The sequence below is a fragment of the Coccinella septempunctata genome, chromosome 4 (genome assembly GCF_907165205.1).
Source record: "Coccinella septempunctata chromosome 4, icCocSept1.1, whole genome shotgun sequence".
Taxonomy (NCBI): Eukaryota; Metazoa; Arthropoda; class Insecta; order Coleoptera; family Coccinellidae; genus Coccinella; species Coccinella septempunctata.
The window spans coordinates 30,932,838-30,955,950 of NC_058192.1; the positions used below are offsets into that span (position 1 = coordinate 30,932,838).

General features: G+C 36.2%; 2 protein-coding genes across 3 annotated transcripts in view; one reads left to right on the forward strand and one right to left on the reverse strand.

The window, feature by feature from the left end:
- The window catches only part of LOC123311970 (ATP-binding cassette subfamily C member 4-like), a 161,063-nt gene extending 139,091 nt beyond the window's left edge, over positions 1 to 21,972 (forward strand). The window contains exons 16-18 of one of the 2 annotated variants that reach the window (XM_044896114.1): positions 4,621 to 4,866; positions 4,934 to 5,094; positions 6,450 to 6,590. In XM_044896114.1, the coding sequence (XP_044752049.1) occupies positions 4,621 to 4,866; positions 4,934 to 5,094; positions 6,450 to 6,459 (417 nt within the window). In that variant the 3' untranslated portion in view covers positions 6,460 to 6,590. Of the gene's footprint in view, positions 1 to 4,620; positions 4,867 to 4,933; positions 5,095 to 6,449; positions 6,591 to 19,638 lie in introns of those variants that run through there. The other variant, XM_044896113.1, reaches the window with a different exon arrangement.
- On the reverse strand, positions 7,802 to 9,486 carry LOC123311971. Its single transcript, XM_044896115.1, has 2 exons — positions 8,885 to 9,486; positions 7,802 to 8,822 (listed from the first exon to the last, which is right to left on the reverse strand). The coding sequence occupies exons 1-2, from the start codon at positions 9,358 to 9,360 to the stop codon at positions 8,762 to 8,764; spliced, it is 537 nt and encodes a 178-aa protein (XP_044752050.1). The 5' UTR covers positions 9,361 to 9,486; the 3' UTR covers positions 7,802 to 8,761.
- Positions 21,973 to 23,113: the final 1,141 nt, after the last annotated feature.

The following is a 23,113-nucleotide window of genomic DNA, read 5'->3' on the forward strand; positions in this document are numbered from 1 at the left end:
AGTATAATCTAGGATCAACTTAAATCTCGGCTTAATCCTGAACTGAGCAACCGGGGCTTAATACAATATCTAGAAATACCTGATTGTCACTCAATTCCAAAGTTTCAATGAAATAATGAAAAGAAAAATATTTTTTGGAATTTTAACACATCTTGACTAATTTTCTTCCAAATGAATGTCTTTTCTCATCTTCGGAACTTTACAGTTATTAAATGACCTGTGATTGTCAACATCGATCAATTTATAGATCCTCTATACGTCTCACATGGAATTGAAGGATTTTCCTTAGAAAACTCCCTCTTGAGAGTGCATAAACTCTTTACTTATTAAAGATGTTACGTTTCTATATACTCCTTCACAATTTAGTTAATTCAACCTCAATATTAGCTTTCTCGGTTACTTGCAAGAGCGAATGAATATGTGAAATAATAGGAATTTATGCCTACGTACACGTCTAGAAAATAAGATCAATAAATTGAGGAGAAAAATGGGAATTTTTCATACTTACCTGAACAGTCCGAATCCATCGAATAAAGTAATGAAAACCGTTCAAAAGCTGGCATCTTAGTTCATGATCAAGCGAAAGGACAACAACTTTAGGGATAAGATCTCATCTCTGAATGATAACCTGAAACAAAGGATCAAAGCTTTAGGCAATCGCATACGCAGATATAATGATAGAGTGAAGAGACATAGGAACAATAGGATGCTCTTCCAAAACCAGAAAAAGTTCTTCCGAGACCTCGAACAGGAAAACGTCAAGAGTATTTTCCTAGAATCTAAGAGTGCTGAAGAATATCGGAGCGGAGTCTGGTCAGAGAACACTGCACATAAGGATTATATGCCTTGGATAGAAGAAGCTCAATCTAAAATCCCGTCAGCTCAAATGAATGAAATCGAAATCACCTAATCAAGGTTTTGAGAGGATCAAACAACTGGGCAACTCCGGGTTGTGATAAATTGCACAACTACTGGTGAAGACATCTCACTAGTGTACACAAAATCCTGTCAACCTTGTTTAATAAGTCTTTGACGGACCCTTCTTCATTTCCACTCTACTTTGCACAAGGCCTTACATAAGTAATTCCGAAGGATGGAGACCCAAAACATCCTAAAACTATCGTTCCATAACATGCCTTCCTACGATATATAAAATATTAACTGCTGTTATTACTAAATACATAAATAAACATCTCAGAGTGAACAACCTCATGGCGGAACAAGATGTTGGACGTATTAACCAAGGGCTGCAAAGAACTACTAGTTGTTCACTACATCGTGATTAAGCAGGCCCGTAAAAAGCTAAGGAATATCTCGGTAGCGTGGATTGACTATCGAAAAGCTTTTGGCACGGTACCCCATTCTTGGTTACTAAAAGTTCTAAAAATGCATGGAATTAATGAGCAAATAATCAATCTCTTAGAGCTCCTCATGAAAACTTGGAGAACTTCGCTTCTTATTCGAACTGGAGAAGAATTGAAAAAGTCTGGGAACATAAAGATCAACCGGGGAGTCTTTTAAGGCGACACACTTAGTGCAATATAGTTTTGTATGGCAATCAATCCCCTTAGTATGCTACTGAGAAATACAGAATACGGATATATGATTGATAAATCAAGACAGATTCGGATAAATCACAGTTTATATATAGATGACCTCAAGTTGTATGGCACCAATTTCGATCAGATCATAAAGCATTTAGAAATAGTACCGTTGTTCAGCGATTCCATAAGTATGAGCTTTGGGGTAGAGAAGTGTGCAACACTAGAAGTGAGAAGGGGTGAAATTCAAAACGCAAACCTCGGTACTACACTAATGAATCAGACCAACTATACCTTCCTTGAATATCGATGTCTCATATAAATACCTTAAAATTAAACAGGCTTTGGATATAAAAATATCGGAAATGAAAAAACTGTATAAGGAGAGGCTGCTGAGGAGAGTCACCATCCTGTTGGGGTCCAAATTAATTTCAGATCCCTATTTACAGCCATTAACATCTGGGGTATACCAACGATAGCGTACTCTTTTGGTATCCTTACTTGGTCGACAACTGACCTTCAGGAAATGGACAGAGCAATGACACAAAATATGGGGTCCATCACCCACACTCATCGATAGTGAGATTATACTTATCACGTCACCTGGGAGGTCGAGGCCTACTTACTTTGGAGAAAATCCACCAAGAAAATATTATTACCATGCGGAATTACTTTCTAAAAAAAGCTCACCTTTCTTCCAGGTGATTCATGAGGCGGACCAGGATATCTCGGCTCTGAAACTATCGAATTCAGATCCCCCGCAGACGACTCTGCGCACAACAAAAGAACTCATTGAGGACTGGTGCTCTAAAACCTTACATGGAAGGTACCCCTAGCTGTCTGAAAAAAGACGAAATTAATAGAAAGGAGTCGCTTACTTACCTGAGAGTAGGGTATCTCTTTCCAGAGAAGGGAGGCCGACTGACGACCAAGTTGTGGCCACTAGAATGTATCAGAAAAATATTTCCAAACTTGATATACCATCTGATCGCTGTCGAAAATGTTTCCAGGCACCTGAAACAATACAGCATATGACTTTGTCTTGTCCTATCCTGTCTCCAAGAGACTACCTTGAGAGACATAACTCCATGGCAAAGATTTACCATCAACATATTGCGCTGAAACTGGGTCTGCTTCAAGAGGAACTTCCAGATCACTTATATGCTCCGAAAACCCTACTACAGAATGCCCAATACAAACTTTATTGGGACTCCGCCCTGGTCACTGATAGAAGTGTGATGCATAACAGACCCGACATAACCTTTTTCGATACAGAAAAGAAAACTTGTATGCTCATAGAGTTCACTATCCCGGCAGACGATAACATCTCGAAAGCCTACACGGGAAAAATATCCAAATACATCATTATCACATTATCAAAGTCAACAATTCCGTGAATTTCAGAGGTGACGTCGGCAATCTTAGCATAGTTTACAACCCCCTCTTAGATCTTAGTGCATGTTGATTAATTAGTATATAAGTTGTAATTTTATCTTGCCACTGTGTCTCCACTTACATGTGTCTTTTTACCTGGAGACCACCCTGTTGTTGCTGTTTGTGTTGTTACCGATTGTTCGATTTTATACAATAAGTTTCCTCCCACAGCGGCCAGATGACGTTGTTTATTCATAGTCCTCTCAGTTGACAATTAAAATCCCCTCTACATTCTCCCGAACGCACTCGTTCGACACTGAAGACATATCACGAAGTTCTTTGCCTGTGATGATCATTTTCTAACCTTTTCAGCTTCGCTACATCGATGTGAATAATTGTTGCATTTGCATACTTTGCGTTTATCTACACCTCAAGAATTTTCTAGACCTGATCGATAATACCAACATCGGCGAATTCTGCGTTGTGGGAGGAAAATCTCTGTTTCTCGTTTTCCTTTTATTGTTTTCACCCTGACTCACTACTCACATGCATCGCATGACCGTAGTTTCTAGAAATTTCCATCCCAGGTACTGTACCTAATTACTCTTTTATATTTTTTCATGACTTGTAACCGTTTTTTAGCCCTTGAAGAAGAAGGGAAACCCCTTCGAAACGTCGGCTATGTAGTTGGATTCTAGAGAATAAATTGCGTCCAAGTTCCCGTTATTTTCTCTCATCATATCCAAATACAGTGACCTAGCATTTCAGCCGAAAGAGCTATGGTCTGAAGACGATAAGTGTTCTTCCGATGATAATATCAGTTAACGGCCTCTTGGAGGCACACTTTCCAGAGAATACCGGAAGATTATGCCTTGAACCTGCGGTCATCTCTGTATCTCAGAAGCCTTTCAACCACGAGGATCGTTCAAAAATTCCTGCAAGGATTCTGAGCGCCGATTTTGATCTTGACAACTTTGTCCGGCTGAAATCGTATAGTACCCTTAACAATGGTGAAAAAAGAAAAAAAAATATATTTATATACATATAAATATGTTATTCAATATAATGTATAACATGTTTGTATTTGGTTTACTACGAATAAATGAATAAACATATCTCCGAGTACCCGCGCTATATGGATATCCGGACTTTGAGCTACTACTGACCATCTCTGTTCCATTAATTTGCAGTCTGACCATTTTCTTCTTCTTAGATTGTATATTATAATTAGGCAGTAAATGAATTTTCAGCCATTACAAAACTCTTGCACCTACGTTGTTACAGCAGCAACTTATGTGGCGTGCTGACTCGCCATGTTCCACAAGAATGAGGTCTGACCACTTTCTTACTTTTTTTGGTACTTTAAACTAGTGTACTGACAATTTTCAATCATTACAAAACAGTTATAGAGCATGTTGTAATTTTACATATTTCAAAGCGCGCCACTGCTAGGTGTTCCACTACTTGATCTTGCGAGTGGGTGCTGACTAATGTACATCCTCAATACTTGAGCCATTACAAAACTTTTGCTGATTTTTGTCGCCTGGTCTCGGACTATTAATACTATATTGCAGCATCCACATTATGCTGCTTTTTGCCGAGCGACCTTGCCAATCGTCACACATAAAGCTTTATATATTGTTCACTCAGTTAGATGTCGATATTTCACTCCACCATTAATATTCCATAAATATGTTCATTCCAGATTGGAATCGTTGGAAGGACCGGAGCAGGAAAATCGACGCTTATATCGGCACTGTTCAGATTGGCATCCACAGAAGGTTCTATAGAAATTGATTGTGTCAATATTCTCAAGGTTGGTTTGTCAGATTTGAGGAGCAAAATTTCAATAATACCTCAAGAGCCCATTTTATTTTCTGAGAGTGTCAGATATAATTTAGATCCATTCGGAAAGAGTGACGATCTCACACTGTGGAAAGTTCTAGACAATGTGAGTTGAAAATGTAACTACTAAATGTTGTTTTTTTTTTTGTTTCATGTTCTTTTGTTCTTCATAGGTTGAATTGAAATCAGCTGTCGATAGTTTGGAAATGAAAGTAAGTGAAGGAGGCTCGAACTTCAGTGCTGGTCAACGACAGTTACTATGTTTGGCAAGAGCAATAGTCAGAAACAATAAAATATTAGTTATGGACGAAGCCACAGCAAATGTTGATCCGCAGTAGGTTTTTTTCAACGTTAGATTATTTAGATCATAATTCATTATTAAAAACATTTTGAATTGGAGGGGAGCGTGAAAAGCGACTATCCATAGTCAAATTTACAAGTTTTCAAAGAGAATTTATTAAGAAAGCCTATTAGACGTTCATGGAGAACTAATCATAATTTTGTGCTGAAAAGTTGCATGTTGTCTTTTGAAACAATGAACATTCTCCTCAAAATATTTTCAGGTCTCTGCAACATCCGATTAATTCAGAAACAGACTAGTACAATCTTATTTCTTATGGCACACTCAGTATCTGCTTCGTTAAATACCCGATTTGATGACAAGTTCATCAGTATGCCCTATTTTGGGTGAAAGCGTTGTATAGTTTTCACTGTTTTTAATTTTACCAATTTGTAGTATTGTAACGCTGTTTACTGTTTGGACCTAAAAGGCACATTGCGTTTATCGGAACAATATTAAGTTGGTCAAATCAAATAATCAAACCTCAAGATTTTCAAATTACACTCTATATTTTTCATTATTCCAGTAGATTCACATAAAAAATGAGTTATCAAGAAAATATAGGAGAGGAGCTGCAATTCGGTTCAAATCCGATTGGAAGGATGAGGACGTAGAAGATGTTAAGGTCAAACTCACTGACAAATCTCGGGTCGTTAGCAATGGCATAGCATAGGCAACGAGGAAAATTATTAAGAATATAATTTAAAATAACTTTTGTGCAAAAACGTTTGTTATCCAATGAAGTCACAGAGTATGTGCTACAGATGCTTTCACGAGTTAGTTGAGTTAATGGAAAAGAATTGAATTATTTAAATTCATTGCAGGAGACCGCCTAATTTTATGATAGCTACGCCAAAGCGCGCTTGTAGTGATTAGTGATGTCTACAAGACCAACGAGACGAAACAGTAAAAGTCTGGTTTCGTTTCACCGATAAGACATATCTCGTCTCGTGCGAGAGATCACAAGATTTTAATGACTTCTTTAGAAACATTTGAAGGCATTTTCCCATATACAAGGTACGAAGATGAAAACTTTGTAACATTATGCGCCGTATTAATATATTCTTCTACACAATCTTTTGCGTTTTTCGACCATGCTTTTTTTCTTCTTAATTTCATTTATTTTACATCTAATACGGTTCACTAGAGTCTGATTGAAACGTTCATTTCATCCATTTGAAAATTCACTACAGTGAAAACTAGCTTCATATTATTTTCTTCGATATAATACTTGAATTCATAACCCCCACATTTTCGTACTATATAGAGTGAAATGTTTCAAATTTCCATAGTCAACCGACTGCTAAAATAAAGGTGAATGGAGTATAATGTAAGTTTTTTTCATACAGAAAGCCCTAGAGCCCCAGCTCCAAAGATTAAAATGAACCACCACTATTCTGTAGACGATAGCGAGCATGTTCCTCATATTGTTTCGAATGTGTAAAACGATTAGCCAATAAAATTAATTAAGAAATGTATCAGATTTATGCAGAAAAATTTTTTATTTCTTTCTGACACCCCTGAAGATCTAACTCATTCATTCATTCTACGATCGAGAGTATATTCTTCTTTTTTGTTTTGAAAATTTAAAATTACATAGAGGAATATACATTCTTCTTTTCACCAATTTTCTTTGGGGGCGATTCTGAACTTGAAAAATGAGGAATAGACCCTTCATTGTAGACTGAATAGTTCATCTTGATCCTCGGAGCTGTAGTATAAAAAAAATTATGCTAATATGGGAATGGTGGTGGAAAAGGTCAAAATATTCGGGATTTAAACTTCCAACTTAGCCAACGTTTCGGAAATTATATTTCCATCATCAGGGCACTGAAAATGAGAAAACAAACTCTGAAAAGTCTCTCCCTTCACGATAGTGAGACAAATGTGCAAAACATCAATACAAGGATACTTGCTACTTCTTAAAAAATTGGTATAAAAAGTGATTAAAAAAGAAAATTACAAAATTACTCGAAATTACAAAATATCACAAAAATAAAAATGACAAAGTCAAAATCAAGAAGCACAGCACAGAGGAGAAGGAGAAGAGAAAGAAAACATATAAAAAAACAAGAATTACCAAATATATGAATATGCATATAAATATCAATAAATAAATAAATTAATAAATTAATAAATTGAAATGTAAAAGAAATCACAGATCAATTGATACTCACAAGATGAAATTGCTTTTCCCACAGTCATTGAAAAATATCATAAATAAAATTCATTAAAACAAAACAATGGTACGCTTTCATCGAGGTAAAACAATGACAACAAAGGGAGATCGGGAACATATGAAGACAAACACAGAGAAATGTGGACGGACACCGAGAAATGTTCACGTTTTCTTTCTTACTTTCTTCAATAAATTATGATATATTATAGAAAGGTGCTGTATGTCGGTTCTGGAATTGACAGAATCGTGAACCTTTATCTGGATCATCTCGTGCAACAATCGTTTGCCGAGGAAAGGATGTCTTCCCAAAAGAACAACATCATCGAAATCAAAACGGTGTCCAGTTGACTCACAGTGGTGGGCTAGTGCAGTCTTAGGGTTGGTGATGGGTAGACTAACAGAACGTTTATGCTCCTCAACTCTAATTTTTAAATATCTGCCAGTCTGGCCAACATATACTTGGGAGCAATCATTACATCTAATCATGTAAACAATGCCAGACTGTAGGGAAAACGGAGTTACGTCCTTGATACGGGTGAAAAAATTAACGCCAACAGTGTTCTTATTTCTGAAAGCTACATGCAAAACATCAGATTTCAATATATGCGCCAACCTTTCCGATAGGGACCTAACGTAAACTAGTCCGTAGAATTTTTTTGTTGTTAAGACATCCCCAACACCATCAACCCCCTGGGAAGCAACCGGGACATTAATCGGAAAACCCTCACCGAGAATACGGTTTATAATAGAAATAGGATAATTATTTTTAAGAAGTATCGATCTTATGTATTCTAAGTTTTTCCCCCAGTATACCTCATCAGAGAGGTGTAACGCTCTATGTTTCAAATTTCGGATAATGCTGATCTTATGCACGAGCGGATGATGAGAGAAAAAATTTATATAACGTTCAGAGAAGGTGGCTTATGGAACCAATCAACAGTTAGAACGTTCAATTCATCTCGTTGAATCTTAAGGTCCAAAAAGCTTATGCTGCCATTGTGTTCGTTCTCTAGAGAAAATTGCAAACGGGGGTGGAAACTGTTAAAGACACGCAGAACCTCATCGTCACTACCGACCGGTATCGATATCAATAGGTCATCTACATACCTACGAAAAAGTGGCACAAGAAAAGGTAATTTAGCAATGGAAACCTTTTGTAACTGGGACATAACTATTTCAGCACATTTGGAAGAAATGCAGCCCCCCATACCAAAACCAAAGATCTGCAAATAAAGGGTGTCATTAAGAGAAAAATAACTGCTATCGATGATGAATTCGTAAATTATTTTAAAGGTTGCAAAATCAAAGGACTTGTTTTCAACGAGATGCCATCCATCTTCAATTATATTCAAGGCTAAATCTGTAGGGGTATTGGTGAAAAGGGATATCACATCAAGGGACACCAACTTATAGCCTGGTGGTAACTGAAATTTATTGATAGAGTCAAAAAGTTCAAAGGAGTTCCTTACATATGATTCATCTTTAATAAAAATTGGCTCCAGTGTCATAGAAATAAATTTGCTCAGGGCGAAAATCGGTGAACCTACAAAACTCAATATTGGTCTGAGTGGAACCTGCTCTTTATGAACTTTTGGTAAAAAGTACATTTTAGGGGTAACTCCATTATTAGTAGTTAACAGCCTAGCTTCTTCTTCGGTTATTATATTCTTAGCAAGCAACACTTTTACTAATCTATTATTCTTGTTCTGTATTTTAACAGTGGGTTCAGAATCTAAAACTTTATATGTACTTGAATCACCAAGCAAGTTGAGTGCTTTGCTGAAGTATTCGTCCCTATCCATGATAACTGTAATGTTTCCCTTATCAGCTCTGACAATTATAATTCGCTCTCTATAACTAGACAAAAACATCCTGGTTTCCTTAATCGATCGAGAGATCCAAGAGTCATGTTGTTTCCCCCCATGGTATGAACCGACAAAGTTTGTAATAACATTAACAACCCTGCTCCGCAGTACATCTCTATCATCTACATTATGTTTTTTAATGATAGTTTCACAATCAGCAATTATTTCATCGATAGGAAGTGATCGCGTGTAAGGCAAATTAAAACGATCACCCATACTAAGTAAGTAAAGAACATTATCAGGGATGTCCTTAATTGAAGAAAAATTATTAATCCATCTTTCATTTACATTGGAAAAATCTTTGGGTCTCTGTGATCTCAGCAAATTATCAAATTTTCTCAATTGTCTGTTACGAATAGAATAAAAACGATCATTATAGAAACTAACCTGGCTACGAGAAAAGGACTCAAAAATATCCTCAGTGACCGTAGCTTTCAGAAATAAGAACACTGTTGGCGTTAATTTTTTCACCCGTATCAAGGACGTAACTCCGGTTTCCCTACAGTCTGGCATTGTTTACATGATTAGATGTAATGATTGCTCCCAAGTATATGTTGGCCAGACTGGCAGATATTTAAAAATTAGAGTTGAGGAGCATAAACGTTCTGTTAGTCTACCCATCACCAACCCTAAGACTGCACTAGCCCACCACTGTGAGTCAACTGGACACCGTTTTGATTTCGATGATGTTGTTCTTTTGGGAAGACATCCTTTCCTCGGCAAACGATTGTTGCACGAGATGATCCAGATAAAGGTTCACGATTCTGTCAATTCCAGAACCGACATACAGCACCTTTCTATAATATATCATAATTTATTGAAGAAAGTAAGAAAGAAAACGTGAACATTTCTCGGTGTCCGTCCACATTTCTCTGTGTTTGTCTTCATATGTTCCCGATCTCCCTTTGTTGTCATTGTTTTACCTCGATGAAAGCGTACCATTGTTTTGTTTTAATGAATTTTATTTATGATATTTTTCAATGACTGTGGGAAAAGCAATTTCATCTTGTGAGTATCAATTGATCTGTGATTTCTTTTACATTTCAATTTATTAATTTATTAATTTATTTATTTATTGATATTTATATGCATATTCATATATTTGGTAATTCTTGTTTTTTTATATGTTTTCTTTCTCTTCTCCTTCTCCTCTGTGCTGTGCTTCTTGATTTTGACTTTGTCATTTTTATTTTTGTGATATTTTGTAATTTCGAGTAATTTTGTAATTTTCTTTTTTAATCACTTTTTATACCAATTTTTTAAGAAGTAGCAAGTATCCTTGTATTGATGTTTTGCACTTTTGTCTCACTATCGTGAAGGGAGAGACTTTTCAGAGTTTGTTTTCTCATTTTCAGTGCCCTGATGATGGAAATATAATTTCCGAAACGTTGGCTAAGTTGGAAGTTTAAATCCCGAATATTTTGACCTTTTCCACCACCATTCCCATATTAGCATTGTTGATGTGAGGTCACCAGTTTATAGATTCAGATATTAAGTTTGGTTCAACTTTTGACACAGTTCATCATCTGACAATGAGTTTCTTTCGTGACATCGAGGAAATGTATGGTCCTGACCTGGTTGAAGCCTTTAAAAGCTGGGCGAGGCTTGTCAAAAAACTAGCAAGCATGGTCAACCACATTAAGTTTCTCCTTCACTGTAGAAAGGAAAGTATCCTACCTTCTCATATTGTGCAATACTCAAGATGCATAACTAATTTAACGCTTTCCGGAAGTCCTTTTGTCAACCAATGTCTCCGTGCTCTGAGAAAATTCCAGCGAAATATTTTAAATGTTGAAATTAGTTTTAGTCATTGGAAGTATAATAAGTTGAAGTCTGAGCTAAATTTTGTAAAGTTGAAGGTGAGGAGCACGGTCACTGAGGATATTTTTGAGTCCTTTTCTCGTAGCCAGGTTAGTTTCTATAATGATCGTTTTTATTCTATTCGTAACAGACAATTGAGAAAATTTGATAATTTGCTGAGATCACAGAGACCCAAAGATTTTTCCAATGTAAATGAAAGATGGATTAATAATTTTTCTTCAATTAAGGACATCCCTGATAATGTTCTTTACTTACTTAGTATGGGTGATCGTTTTAATTTGCCTTACACGCGATCACTTCCTATCGATGAAATAATTGCTGATTGTGAAACTATCATTAAAAAACATAATGTAGATGATAGAGATGTACTGCGGAGCAGGGTTGTTAATGTTATTACAAACTTTGTCGGTTCATACCATGGGGGGAAACAACATGACTCTTGGATCTCTCGATCGATTAAGGAAACCAGGATGTTTTTGTCTAGTTATAGAGAGCGAATTATAATTGTCAGAGCTGATAAGGGAAACATTACAGTTATCATGGATAGGGACGAATACTTCAGCAAAGCACTCAACTTGCTTGGTGATTCAAGTACATATAAAGTTTTAGATTCTGAACCCACTGTTAAAATACAGAACAAGAATAATAGATTAGTAAAAGTGTTGCTTGCTAAGAATATAATAACCGAAGAAGAAGCTAGGCTGTTAACTACTAATAATGGAGTTACCCCTAAAATGTACTTTTTACCAAAAGTTCATAAAGAGCAGGTTCCACTCAGACCAATATTGAGTTTTGTAGGTTCACCGATTTTCGCCCTGAGCAAATTTATTTCTATGACACTGGAGCCAATTTTTATTAAAGATGAATCATATGTAAGGAACTCCTTTGAACTTTTTGACTCTATCAATAAATTTCAGTTACCACCAGGCTATAAGTTGGTGTCCCTTGATGTGATATCCCTTTTCACCAATACCCCTACAGATTTAGCCTTGAATATAATTGAAGATGGATGGCATCTCGTTGAAAACAAGTCCTTTGATTTTGCAACCTTTAAAATAATTTACGAATTTATCATCGATAGCAGTTATTTTTCTTTTAATGACACCCTTTATTTGCAGATCTTTGGTTTTGGTATGGGGGGCTGCATTTCTTCCAAATGTGCTGAAATAGTTATGTCCCAGTTACAAAAGGTTTCCATTGCTAAATTACCTTTTCTTGTGCCACTTTTTCGTAGGTATGTAGATGACCTATTGATATCGATACCGGTCGGTTGTGACGATGAGGTTCTGCGTGTCTTTAACAGTTTCCACCCCCGTTTGCAATTTTCTCTAGAGAACGAACACAATGGCAGCATAAGCTTTTTGGACCTTAAGATTCAACGAGATGAATTGAACGTTCTAACTGTTGATTGGTTCCATAAGCCAACCTTCTCTGAACGTTATATAAATTTTTTCTCTCATCATCCGCTCGTGCATAAGATCAGCATTATCCGAAATTTGAAACATAGAGCGTTACACCTCTCTGATGAGGTATACTGGGGGAAAAACTTAGAATACATAAGATCGATACTTCTTAAAAATAATTATCCTATTTCTATTATAAACCGTATTCTCGGTGAGGGTTTTCCGATTAATGTCCCGGTTGCTTCCCAGGGGGTTGATGGTGTTGGGGATGTCTTAACAACAAAAAAATTCTACGGACTAGTTTACGTTAGGTCCCTATCGGAAAGGTTGGCGCATATATTGAAATCTGATGTTTTGCATGTAGCTTTCAGAAATAAGAACACTGTTGGCGTTAATTTTTTCACCCGTATCAAGGACGTAACTCCGGTTTCCCTACAGTCTGGCATTGTTTACATGATTAGATGTAATGATTGCTCCCAAGTATATGTTGGCCAGACTGGCAGATATTTAAAAATTAGAGTTGAGGAGCATAAACGTTCTGTTAGTCTACCCATCACCAACCCTAAGACTGCACTAGCCCACCACTGTGAGTCAACTGGACACCGTTTTGATTTCGATGATGTTGTTCTTTTGGGAAGACATCCTTTCCTCGGCAAACGATTGTTGCACGAGATGATCCAGATAAAGGTTCACGATTCTGTCAATTCCAGAACCGACATACAGCACCTTTCTATAATATATCATAATTTATTGAAGAAAGTAAGAAAGAAAACGTGAACATTTCTCGGTGTCCGTCCACATTTCTCTGTGTTTGTCTTCATATGTTCCCGATCTCCCTTTGTTGTCATTGTTTTACCTCGATGAAAGCGTACCATTGTTTTGTTTTAATGAATTTTATTTATGATATTTTTCAATGACTGTGGGAAAAGCAATTTCATCTTGTGAGTATCAATTGATCTGTGATTTCTTTTACATTTCAATTTATTAATTTATTAATTTATTTATTTATTGATATTTATATGCATATTCATATATTTGGTAATTCTTGTTTTTTTATATGTTTTCTTTCTCTTCTCCTTCTCCTCTGTGCTGTGCTTCTTGATTTTGACTTTGTCATTTTTATTTTTGTGATATTTTGTAATTTCGAGTAATTTTGTAATTTTCTTTTTTAATCACTTTTTATACCAATTTTTTAAGAAGTAGCAAGTATCCTTGTATTGATGTTTTGCACTTTTCTCTCACTATCGTGAAGGGAGAGACTTTTCAGAGTTTGTTTTCTCATTTTCAGTGCCCTGATGATGGAAATATAATTTCCGAAACGTTGGCTAAGTTGGAAGTTTAAATCCCGAATATTTTGACCTTTTCCACCACCATTCCCATATTAGCATTGTTGATGTGAGGTCACCAGTTTATAGATTCAGAAAAAAAATTATGTTAGGGACATTTTAGTCATCCCTCTATGTACTTTAGCCATCAATTTCCTTGGACGGATGCTTTGAACTGATTTATTTTCTAGAGAAGCAGTCTTTAAAACATTCTGAATAGAAAAAAATCGGTTCATTTTATCGTTGGAGATTGCGTTCTAGGGCTGTCAGAATGAAACAAAATTTTTCTCTCAGTACATTCTGATACATGCCACTATCAACCAATTTTCTTGGTCGGCCATTCTGAACTTGAAAAATGAAGAATAGGCGCTTCATCGTAGACTGAATAGTTATGTTAGGATAATTTAGTCATCCCTTTATGTACTTAAGCCATCAATTTCCTTGGCCGGATGTTTTGGACTGATTTATCTTGCGGAGAAGGAATGCTTAAAACATTCTGAATATAAAAAAAACGGTTTATTTGATGGTTCTAGGGCTGTCAGAATGAAGCAAAATTTTTTATGAGTACATTCTGATACATCCCTCTATCCATGAATTTTCTTGTACAGTCATTCTAAACTTGAAAAGCAGAAGAAATATGAGCGTCATCTTGATATGAAAATCAATATTAAAATTAAGGATTATAAATTATGAAACACGATCTATAATCCTTGGTATGAAATGAGTCTTTTCCTTACTTGAACTTAATTATAATTATAAATATTCGATTCGCCATCAGGACAATAGTCTTAATCATGAATCAATTTGGAATACTGGAACATTACAGTTTAAATATTCAATGAGCTGTGATTTTTCAACATCAATGCGATTTAGATTTCAGGATAAAGAATATATCATAAGATTGAATAATTTTTCTTAGATAGATTTTCCATGAACAGATTTTTCGTAGATAGATAGCTGAAAACTGAGAGTGCATAAACCTTTCACTTACTCGAGATGTTTTTACATCTTCCTTCATAAACTAAGTCAATTGAATTGTTGACGAAACTGAACATAACCTCTCAATGTAGTAATTGTGTAAGGTCCTCATTTTGAACTTACTTTCCATAACTAGCATGGGGAAAAATTTTTGGGAAGTGAAAATAAGAAAGACTCGAAGTTGATATTATTGCAGTTTTAGGTCTAACTGAAATATAAAAGTACAAATCTGGGTCAGCTGATGATCGAAGTTGGGTACATAGATAGGTTACGTCATTGACAGCTGCTGATCTCCCTTGGCTGTTTCCGAAAATGGACCTTATCGACTCGAGTGATAAGAAACGGCAACAGGCCCCGGCTGAAGATGGATGCGTTTACATTCGTGTTGAAAAATCTCGAATTTCTGAAGCTCTTTTTCTCGTATTTTCTAACCGTTTTCCGAATCGAGAGTAGTACGCGCCTATGGTCCGGTTATTCGTCTTTCGTTTTGCATTATTCGCGGACACGGACGTGCGGCGGTTTTCGAAGAAACAGAGAATTCTCGAACTCCTAAATCAGCTGATTTTCCCCTCTTACCTCTCCCACTCGGTGCTTATGAAATTAGTAGTACGAGAGTAGTTCACGATTCCGAGAGCAGATTTCGAAATTAACAGACCATACAGTCGCATGAAAAAGTTGGATTTGGGTTTGATGAGTGGAGTGGTGTATTGTGTGCCATGCGGTGTATTGTGAGCAAGTTTATGTGGGTCAGACTTAACAACAGTTGCAGAGAAGGATGAGCAAATACAATAATGACACATTAGAAATCCTGATAGAACTAGGGCTCTTACTGAACATGTAAGAGATACTAAACACAATATAAATTTTGGTGCGGTTAAGGTGTTAAAATTTGAAAAAAAAAATAAAAACAGGACCTTCTTAGAAATGTTTCATATTGAGAAGCGTTCAAATGACATGATTTTCAGAAAGGATATAGAACACATAAGTAACATTAAGGCTGGAAACGCACCGGATGCAACATTTTGTTGCGAGACGTTGCGCATCATTTTGTCTCGCAACAAAATGTTGCAAGCTAAAATCTAACTATCTTTCGCTTGCAACATTTCGGTTGCAACAAATTTTTCCTAGTGTATTTCTGAAGTTTGACAGGATCACACGTATTTCGACTTTCGTGTTTTCGAGGTGAATTAATTTGTATACGTATAGAAAATGGACCCGAATATCCTTATATGGCAATTTCTTCAATTACTGGAACCTGAAAAGAAGATTTGGATACATCCTTTAAACAAAAAAAGAAACATACTGGGATTCATTGGAGAGCTCAGGAATGATCCAGAGAAATTTTGTAACTATTGCCGAATGAACATCGAAACTTTCGACCATCTTTTGAGTTTAATCAAAGAAAAAATTCGCATTATTCATTATTATTATTATTTCGGAGAGTTTGGAAGTCATGAAGACTATTGAGAAATGTCCTATAGTATATAACATTACTAGCAAGGTAAGAGGGTTTTACCTCCTTGAGCCAGTAAAACCCGTTACCTTGCGTGTATTGTTTTATATTTTATTTGTTTCTCATTTTATAAAGGTTAGATAAACTCCAAAAAAATCTCAATAATTTGTCGCAAATGTCGTAAGCTATGGAAGCGTTGCCATGAACATGTACGTTTATTTTTTTTAAATTTGTTTTGACGAAAGCGAAAATGAATGTACCAAAAGAAATTATTCAGGCAGCCAGCAGTGTAGCTTTGTTTATTACCTGCAAAATCAGCTTCAAGGTACGAGCGAGAATACGACGACTTCAAAAAGTGGCAAAACAAAAATAGTGTGATTGGGGTAACTGAAGATGTTTTGTTGGTCTACTTGAATCAACTATCAGCTAGATTCAGCCCTAATACTTTAAGGGCAAAATGGTCTATGCTGAAAAGCTGCTTGGAAATGAAAGAAAATGCCCCTGTTCGCAGGTTTGTTTTCCTTAAAAAATTTATTGAAAAATATGACGTTTAGTTATCATTTGCAGATTTCAAAAGGTAATAGCGTTCCTGAAACGAAAAAATTAGCGTTATACGCCAAAAAGGCCAAGGTATTAAGTAAAGAAGAGGCTAAACAATTTCTTTTTCATGCTCCTGATTACCAGTGGTTGCTGGCGAAAATTGTAACAATATTTGTAATTTTTGGATGTTGTCGATGTGACGAAATTCTCTCCTTAAACATGAATGAAGTAGAAGATATGGGAAAATACGTTATTGTGACATTGCGGCAAACAAAAAATTTAACAACAAGAAGATTCACCATAACCGATGATGGCTGCAGCTTCAAGCCCTGCATGTTATACAGAAAATATCTAAATCTTCGGCCTCCTGGAACAGAAAGCCTAAGATTTTTTTCGACATACCGACATGGAAAGTGCATTTCCCTTAATGCTGACCAGCATACTATTGGTGGTGTCCAAAAGCAAATAGCGAAATATTTAGGTTTAAAAGACCGGCCACTCTTTTCGCAGAACTGGAGCCACTATGGTTGCGGATTCGGGTGGAGATATTTTAGCACTAAAGCGTGCAGGAAGAGCACCGAAATTGCGATGAGTTATGTCGATGATTCGGTCAACAAAAAAATCGAAATGTCTAGCAAATGTTCTGCAGTCCTCGATTTCAGCAGTTTCTGAGTCAACAGATGGTTCATCATCATCAGTATCAACTCTTTCATCGTCAAAAATCTGTGTTACTGGAAATAACAATTATACCATGATTTTCAACATATATGACGATAAAACAAAATTTTCTAATGTAAATAAACTTTCTTGATTAATATTGTGTTTTTGGAAACTGACGTTTACAAATGAGAAAAAAATAAAAACATTAACTGCACTGAATAGTACAGGTATAAATTCTTTTGCATTGGTGACGCAATGAGATACAGTATATGCCTCATAATGTAAAAGCAAAAAGTGACCTAAATCAACTATTGACTAGAGTATAGTTTGTATTATTTCTACTCATCATCTGGACAACAGAACTTCGATCAATAGATCAATCCTCTAGTATGTTGCAAGGTGAATGTTGCAACCTCTTCGGCAGGGCTGCTTCGCCTTTTTGTTGCGAAACGTCTCGCAACGTTGCAAGCAGTGACTTTCTTCCCATTCATTCTGAAGGGAACGAGAAGCTTGCAACATCTTGAAACAAAATGTTGCATTCGATCATTCCGAACCTTCGGTAGAGCACCTACTAAATTTGATGCGAAACACCTCGCAACATCTCGCAACGTTTCGAACCCGTGTTGCAAGCGGTGCGTGCCGTCCCATTTGATTCTGAAGAAAATGCGGAGCTTGCAACATCTTGCAACATCCCGCAACGTCTCGCAACAAAATGTTGCATCCGGTGCGTTTCCAGCCTTATTCGTACCTGATTCATAATAATTTTGATGATTCATTGAGACCAATATCCAACCTTCATGATGTTTCCTCTATGACTCCAGCTGTCACTGAATGAGATTCAATTGTGAAACTCTGTTGCCTACGTAGCATAATTTTACTGGGCAATGTTTCAAAATTGACGATTGAAAGAATCGTGTTCAAAAAATAAATTATGAAAATGGAATAGCAAGTTAACTTAATTTCTTTCTTGAAAAATTTTTTTTTCTTTTGTTTCAGTCCTTCATTTTTTACCATCGCTACCCCTATTAATATTCAGACCACAAAAAAAGTTCTCTATAAAAATTTATATATAAAATCCGATTGAGTATTGGAATTACTAAGATCTGCTTAGCAGCAATCTCATTCGGCTGATGTGGAAATTTGTCTGTATGGCCAAAGCAGCCGTGGACATAGTAAAAGGAAGAAGAAGACGATTGAAAGATTTATTAATATTAGAATTTATACTTGTATACGTGTGCAATCGATTGTTGTTTGATAGTTTTATGTCAAGAAAATTGTTCGTTGGATGTTATTGCCGATTTTTGGCTGCATATGTTTATTTTTGAGAACTAGCACACCTCTTATATTCGGTATGTTGCTTTATGTGGCGATTGTTTTTAATTGTATCAATGTATTGTGGAGTTGACCAATGAATAAATAAAGAGAGTTCTTAAGCAAGCGTATGGTCCGTATATTACACATTAGGTAACCGAGAGTTACCAGAGCAGTTAGTACGGTTACTCTGGTGACAGATAATTGCACCGAAGTGTCAGGAATTCGACATATACAGACCGCCCCACTTACTAACCAAAAGAAACCAAAGTCTACATACGGACCATACGACAAGTGTTTCCCACACTCCTTATCCACAGATTAATAATCTTTTACGTTCTGGAAATCGAATCAGTGATTACACCATAGTTTTAAGCATCTAACGTTCGTTGCATAGAGACAGGACAATGCGTGAGTACGGCAAAAGGGTTGAAAGCGCACGCTTGTTGAAAAAAGTTACTATTTTTCTAACAAGAGGGGAAAGTGGAAGTTGTGTTGGGAAACTGATAATATGGTTTATAGTTTGGTGAGGGGGTTACATTTCACTGCGATCTTAAGGTCTGTTGTGTCCCCAATCAGAGATGTTGTCATAACTGCGTCCTCTACAGGTCGCCCTCCAGCTCCAGATTTCCAATGAGCTCCAGTACCTGAGAGGTCTTCAAGGACTTCTCATTATTCATAGGAGGAAGGACTATAAACAGTATTATCAGTTTCCCGACACAACTGCCAACTGCCATCAATCGGTTGCCAAGGAATTTTCATAGGGAAAGAGATGCACTGAGTGCGCCTACTGAAAATTTTAAAAGCTCGCAAAACCTCATGGCTTGATGTCAGTACTTCCTTTATTTTTCTTCTTAATGATCATTAGGTACTAATGCTTGTGTCGAACACATTGAAAAAATGCCAAACTGGATATTGGTGGCCCCTTTCTTATGATTTATATTTTGACATTTTATTCACTGCCAGATTGAGTCCCGTAATGCTTTCATTATATTTTTTTCAGAACTGATGAGCTAATTCAAACAACAATTAGGAAGAACTTTGCAGATTGTACTGTTTTGACTGTTGCACATAGGTTGAACACCATAATGGATTCTGATAAAGTCATTGTTATGGATGCAGGAGAGTTGAGGGAGTTTGCATCCCCGCATGAATTACTCCAAAATAAAGAAGGATTCTTCAGTAAAATGGTTGCAGAAACGGGAAGTCAAATGGAAGCAAAGTTACGCAAGATGGCTGAGGAGCATTATAGGAAAGAGAACACCATCTTGAACTAATAATTTGGATGTATTACAGAAAAGAAATTTGACAAAAATCATAATTGATCTTAACATAAGCATTATATTATTGAAGCTTGTAGACATTCTTTAGTAAGTATTTGGAGCACTTTGAAAAGTTCAAAATAATTAAAAAATAATTCTGTATCGCTTGGCCTAAGCGACAAAAATTTTCAAAGAAGCAAAAATATTTATAAATAAGTAAAAATTTGCTTTCCAAGCAGGATTCGAGTTTCAAGTTTTTCAGCTAGGAAACCTCTCCTTACTTGGGAGAGGATAGTAAACTTCTTACTTTCCGGATTTTTCTGTATTTTGGCTCATGAACATCTAAACTATATTATATTCACCAAAACGTCTATTTCCAAAGTTGTAAGGCGTTGAATTTGGTATGTGAAAACTTTTCCTTAGCTTAATATATATTAACCGAGCAACAGTCGGAGGGCCGATTAAAGTTACGAGGAATTTTCTCGAAATCGCAAACATTGGCAAAGAACTATCAATTATCAGTTCAATGGTAATAACGGTAATAACACGGGGCTAAACAATTGACTTCTTTATTAAGTGTAAATAATGTAGTTGAAGTAAAGGTATAATAACCAAGAATTAATTAAAGAATATAATTGATATAAGAATAATGGTCTACTATATACTAAAAGAAAATGGAACATAGAAATGGTGAAAAATGGTAGGAGGTTTCGCGTTATACCGCGCCCGCAGGGCGCGGGCAGTCGGTAGCAAAGCTTGCGACTGCCTCTACGAGAATCGCCGTTTCCAAAACTGTATAAAACGTCCGGATCGAAGCCCGGGAAGTATTCGAAAATAATTTCCGAAAAAGTTCAATTTCGACGATTTTCGTCGTTTTCGCAAAAGGTGCCTAACGTTCTGGGCTTGGTCGAACGAACGGAAACTTTTCGGGGTCCGGGAACGGGCTATGTCGTATCCCGAAGGACCGTATTCGCTCCAGTTAACACCCTTGCCCACTTTTAAGGCCCCCAAATATCCGAAAATTGCTTAAGAAAAAAGGGAAATTTTGACAATTCTCAATGTCACCAAATTAAATTATTTTCTATCGATGATCGGAGAAAATTTTATGAACTTTGACAATCAATGTCAGTTCATGATTTATAGGTTAACGTCAATTTTGACTGAAGTATCGTGGAAGCGATCACCGAACGGGATGATTTGAATCGAACAAACACATAGAATGACGATTTTTGGCCTTGGTATTTCTAAAAGGGCGAATAGCGAGGGCCGTAGGCCCGAGCTACGGGCGAAAGGCGAATCTGCCCGTAAAGGTGAATCTACGTACGAGGTGGATCTCCTGGCCATACTAGTAATGTATTCTATAAAACAAGTGAATACAATGTATATATAAAAACTTCAGGATGTATCTCAAGTCATCGAGGTTGTCCTTCATATAGTGTAACCAGAAATTTCTCTCTAACGTCAACTACTGACGACAGTGACTTCTCGACAACTGAGACAGCAGTCTTTACGATCAGCACATAACCGTCTTCTACTTCCTGCTTGATTCGGATCCTCTTGATCCGCCTGATCAGCCTTCAGCGTCTTTATGAAAATAGTCCGTTTGTGTTGTTCGGGAAAAATTTTGCCTGCGTGATGGTGCTGACTGAGGTTTTTTTTGGGATAATACGATAATACTACAATGAAATTGCTCCCTAAGTGCCTTTTGTGCATTGCACGTAGTTTTAAGACATTAATAGGAATACAGCTTCGCCAGACTTCATCCAAATCACAGCAGGATTATTGACATGCATTTTCTGGCGCTGAAATCTACTTCACCTGCGATGATAAGGAATGCATCAAACAGCTTCGATTAACTGCTTTTATGCAATGCTTCTTCTGTAAACAGAGACATAAAAGGCAAGTTAATACGTGTAAGTCCGTACGGCCATCCTCGTATTGTTTTGTGATTTTTGGAATGAAGTCAACGAGTCTACTGTGATCTTTTTCTCTTTGATTCAGCTTTACTTTTTTGCCAATTTTCGCCATTTTGAGAAAAAAATTTTAAGTTTGTTCGGCCCTGTGTCTGTTAATATTGGTTTCAAGAAGAGTGATTTAGACAATTCGTATCAAATTTAATGGTTTAAAAGTTATGAAAAAAAAAGTCCGAAAATTTTGGATTCGAGAGTAATCCTAAAGCACATTTGAACGAACTGTAAAACTAACATTAATTTCGGAATTTTTTCAGCAGATCCCACTTTTTTGGCCCTGCCTACTGGAAATATTATTATATATATTATTAATTCGAATATTTTCGCCCTCACCTCACATTTTTAATGTTCTCCGAAAATGGATATGCAAAAATTATAACCCATTTATTCTTCTGATCATCAAGGAGCAGGAATAGAGAGAATTTGGTCATTGTTTATGATCGTATTTGAGTTTATGTCTCAATATCTTGCCAGTCTTATAGTTTCTTAAATTTCTCAGTGTGGGATAAAAGTTATTTCTCTGGTCAATTTCCTTTTCCGTTCTCTTCATTCTGAATTTGTTGTCTAAATTTCTTGAACCATAGAAGTGCTAAAGAAGTACAAGTTGAATTTTTCCTCCGCATACTCATGCCAAAAATTTTGTGGTTTTACTCTTTTGATCTGCGTATTGTACGTCCCAGCACAATACATGCTGCTATATATGTTAATGCTCAATCTTTTTATGCGAAATAAAGATTCTTTCGTAATTCATCAGTGAGCATGTTATTCTTGAGATACCTTTACAAGCTCAAAAATCCTCCTACATTTTTCCAAAATAAACCTATAAAAACGCGCAGGTATTTCATATTTTCTTTACCGGGTATGCTTGCAGTGGACCTAAGTTTGGTAAAAAAGGATTCTGACTTGAGCATACTCGACGTTAGTTTCATGATAAAACTATTGAACTTCGGATGTCTTTTTTTGTCTCCTTGTCTCCTACTTTTCAGTTCCTGCCAACTTTTTCTGCGGAATCCATATATATATATATATATATATATATATATATATATATATACTTTCGGTAATTTTAAAAGAGAAATGTTTTTATATAAAATTGATCTTTGTATTTTATATTGTAGAAACCCTGAAGAAGCAATAAAATAATTGCGAAAGCTTGGTTGAGAAAAAAGAGTATTTCCATTCCACAAAAGAGTCGTTAAACCCTTAAAATTACTCGTATTATATATATATATATATATATATATAT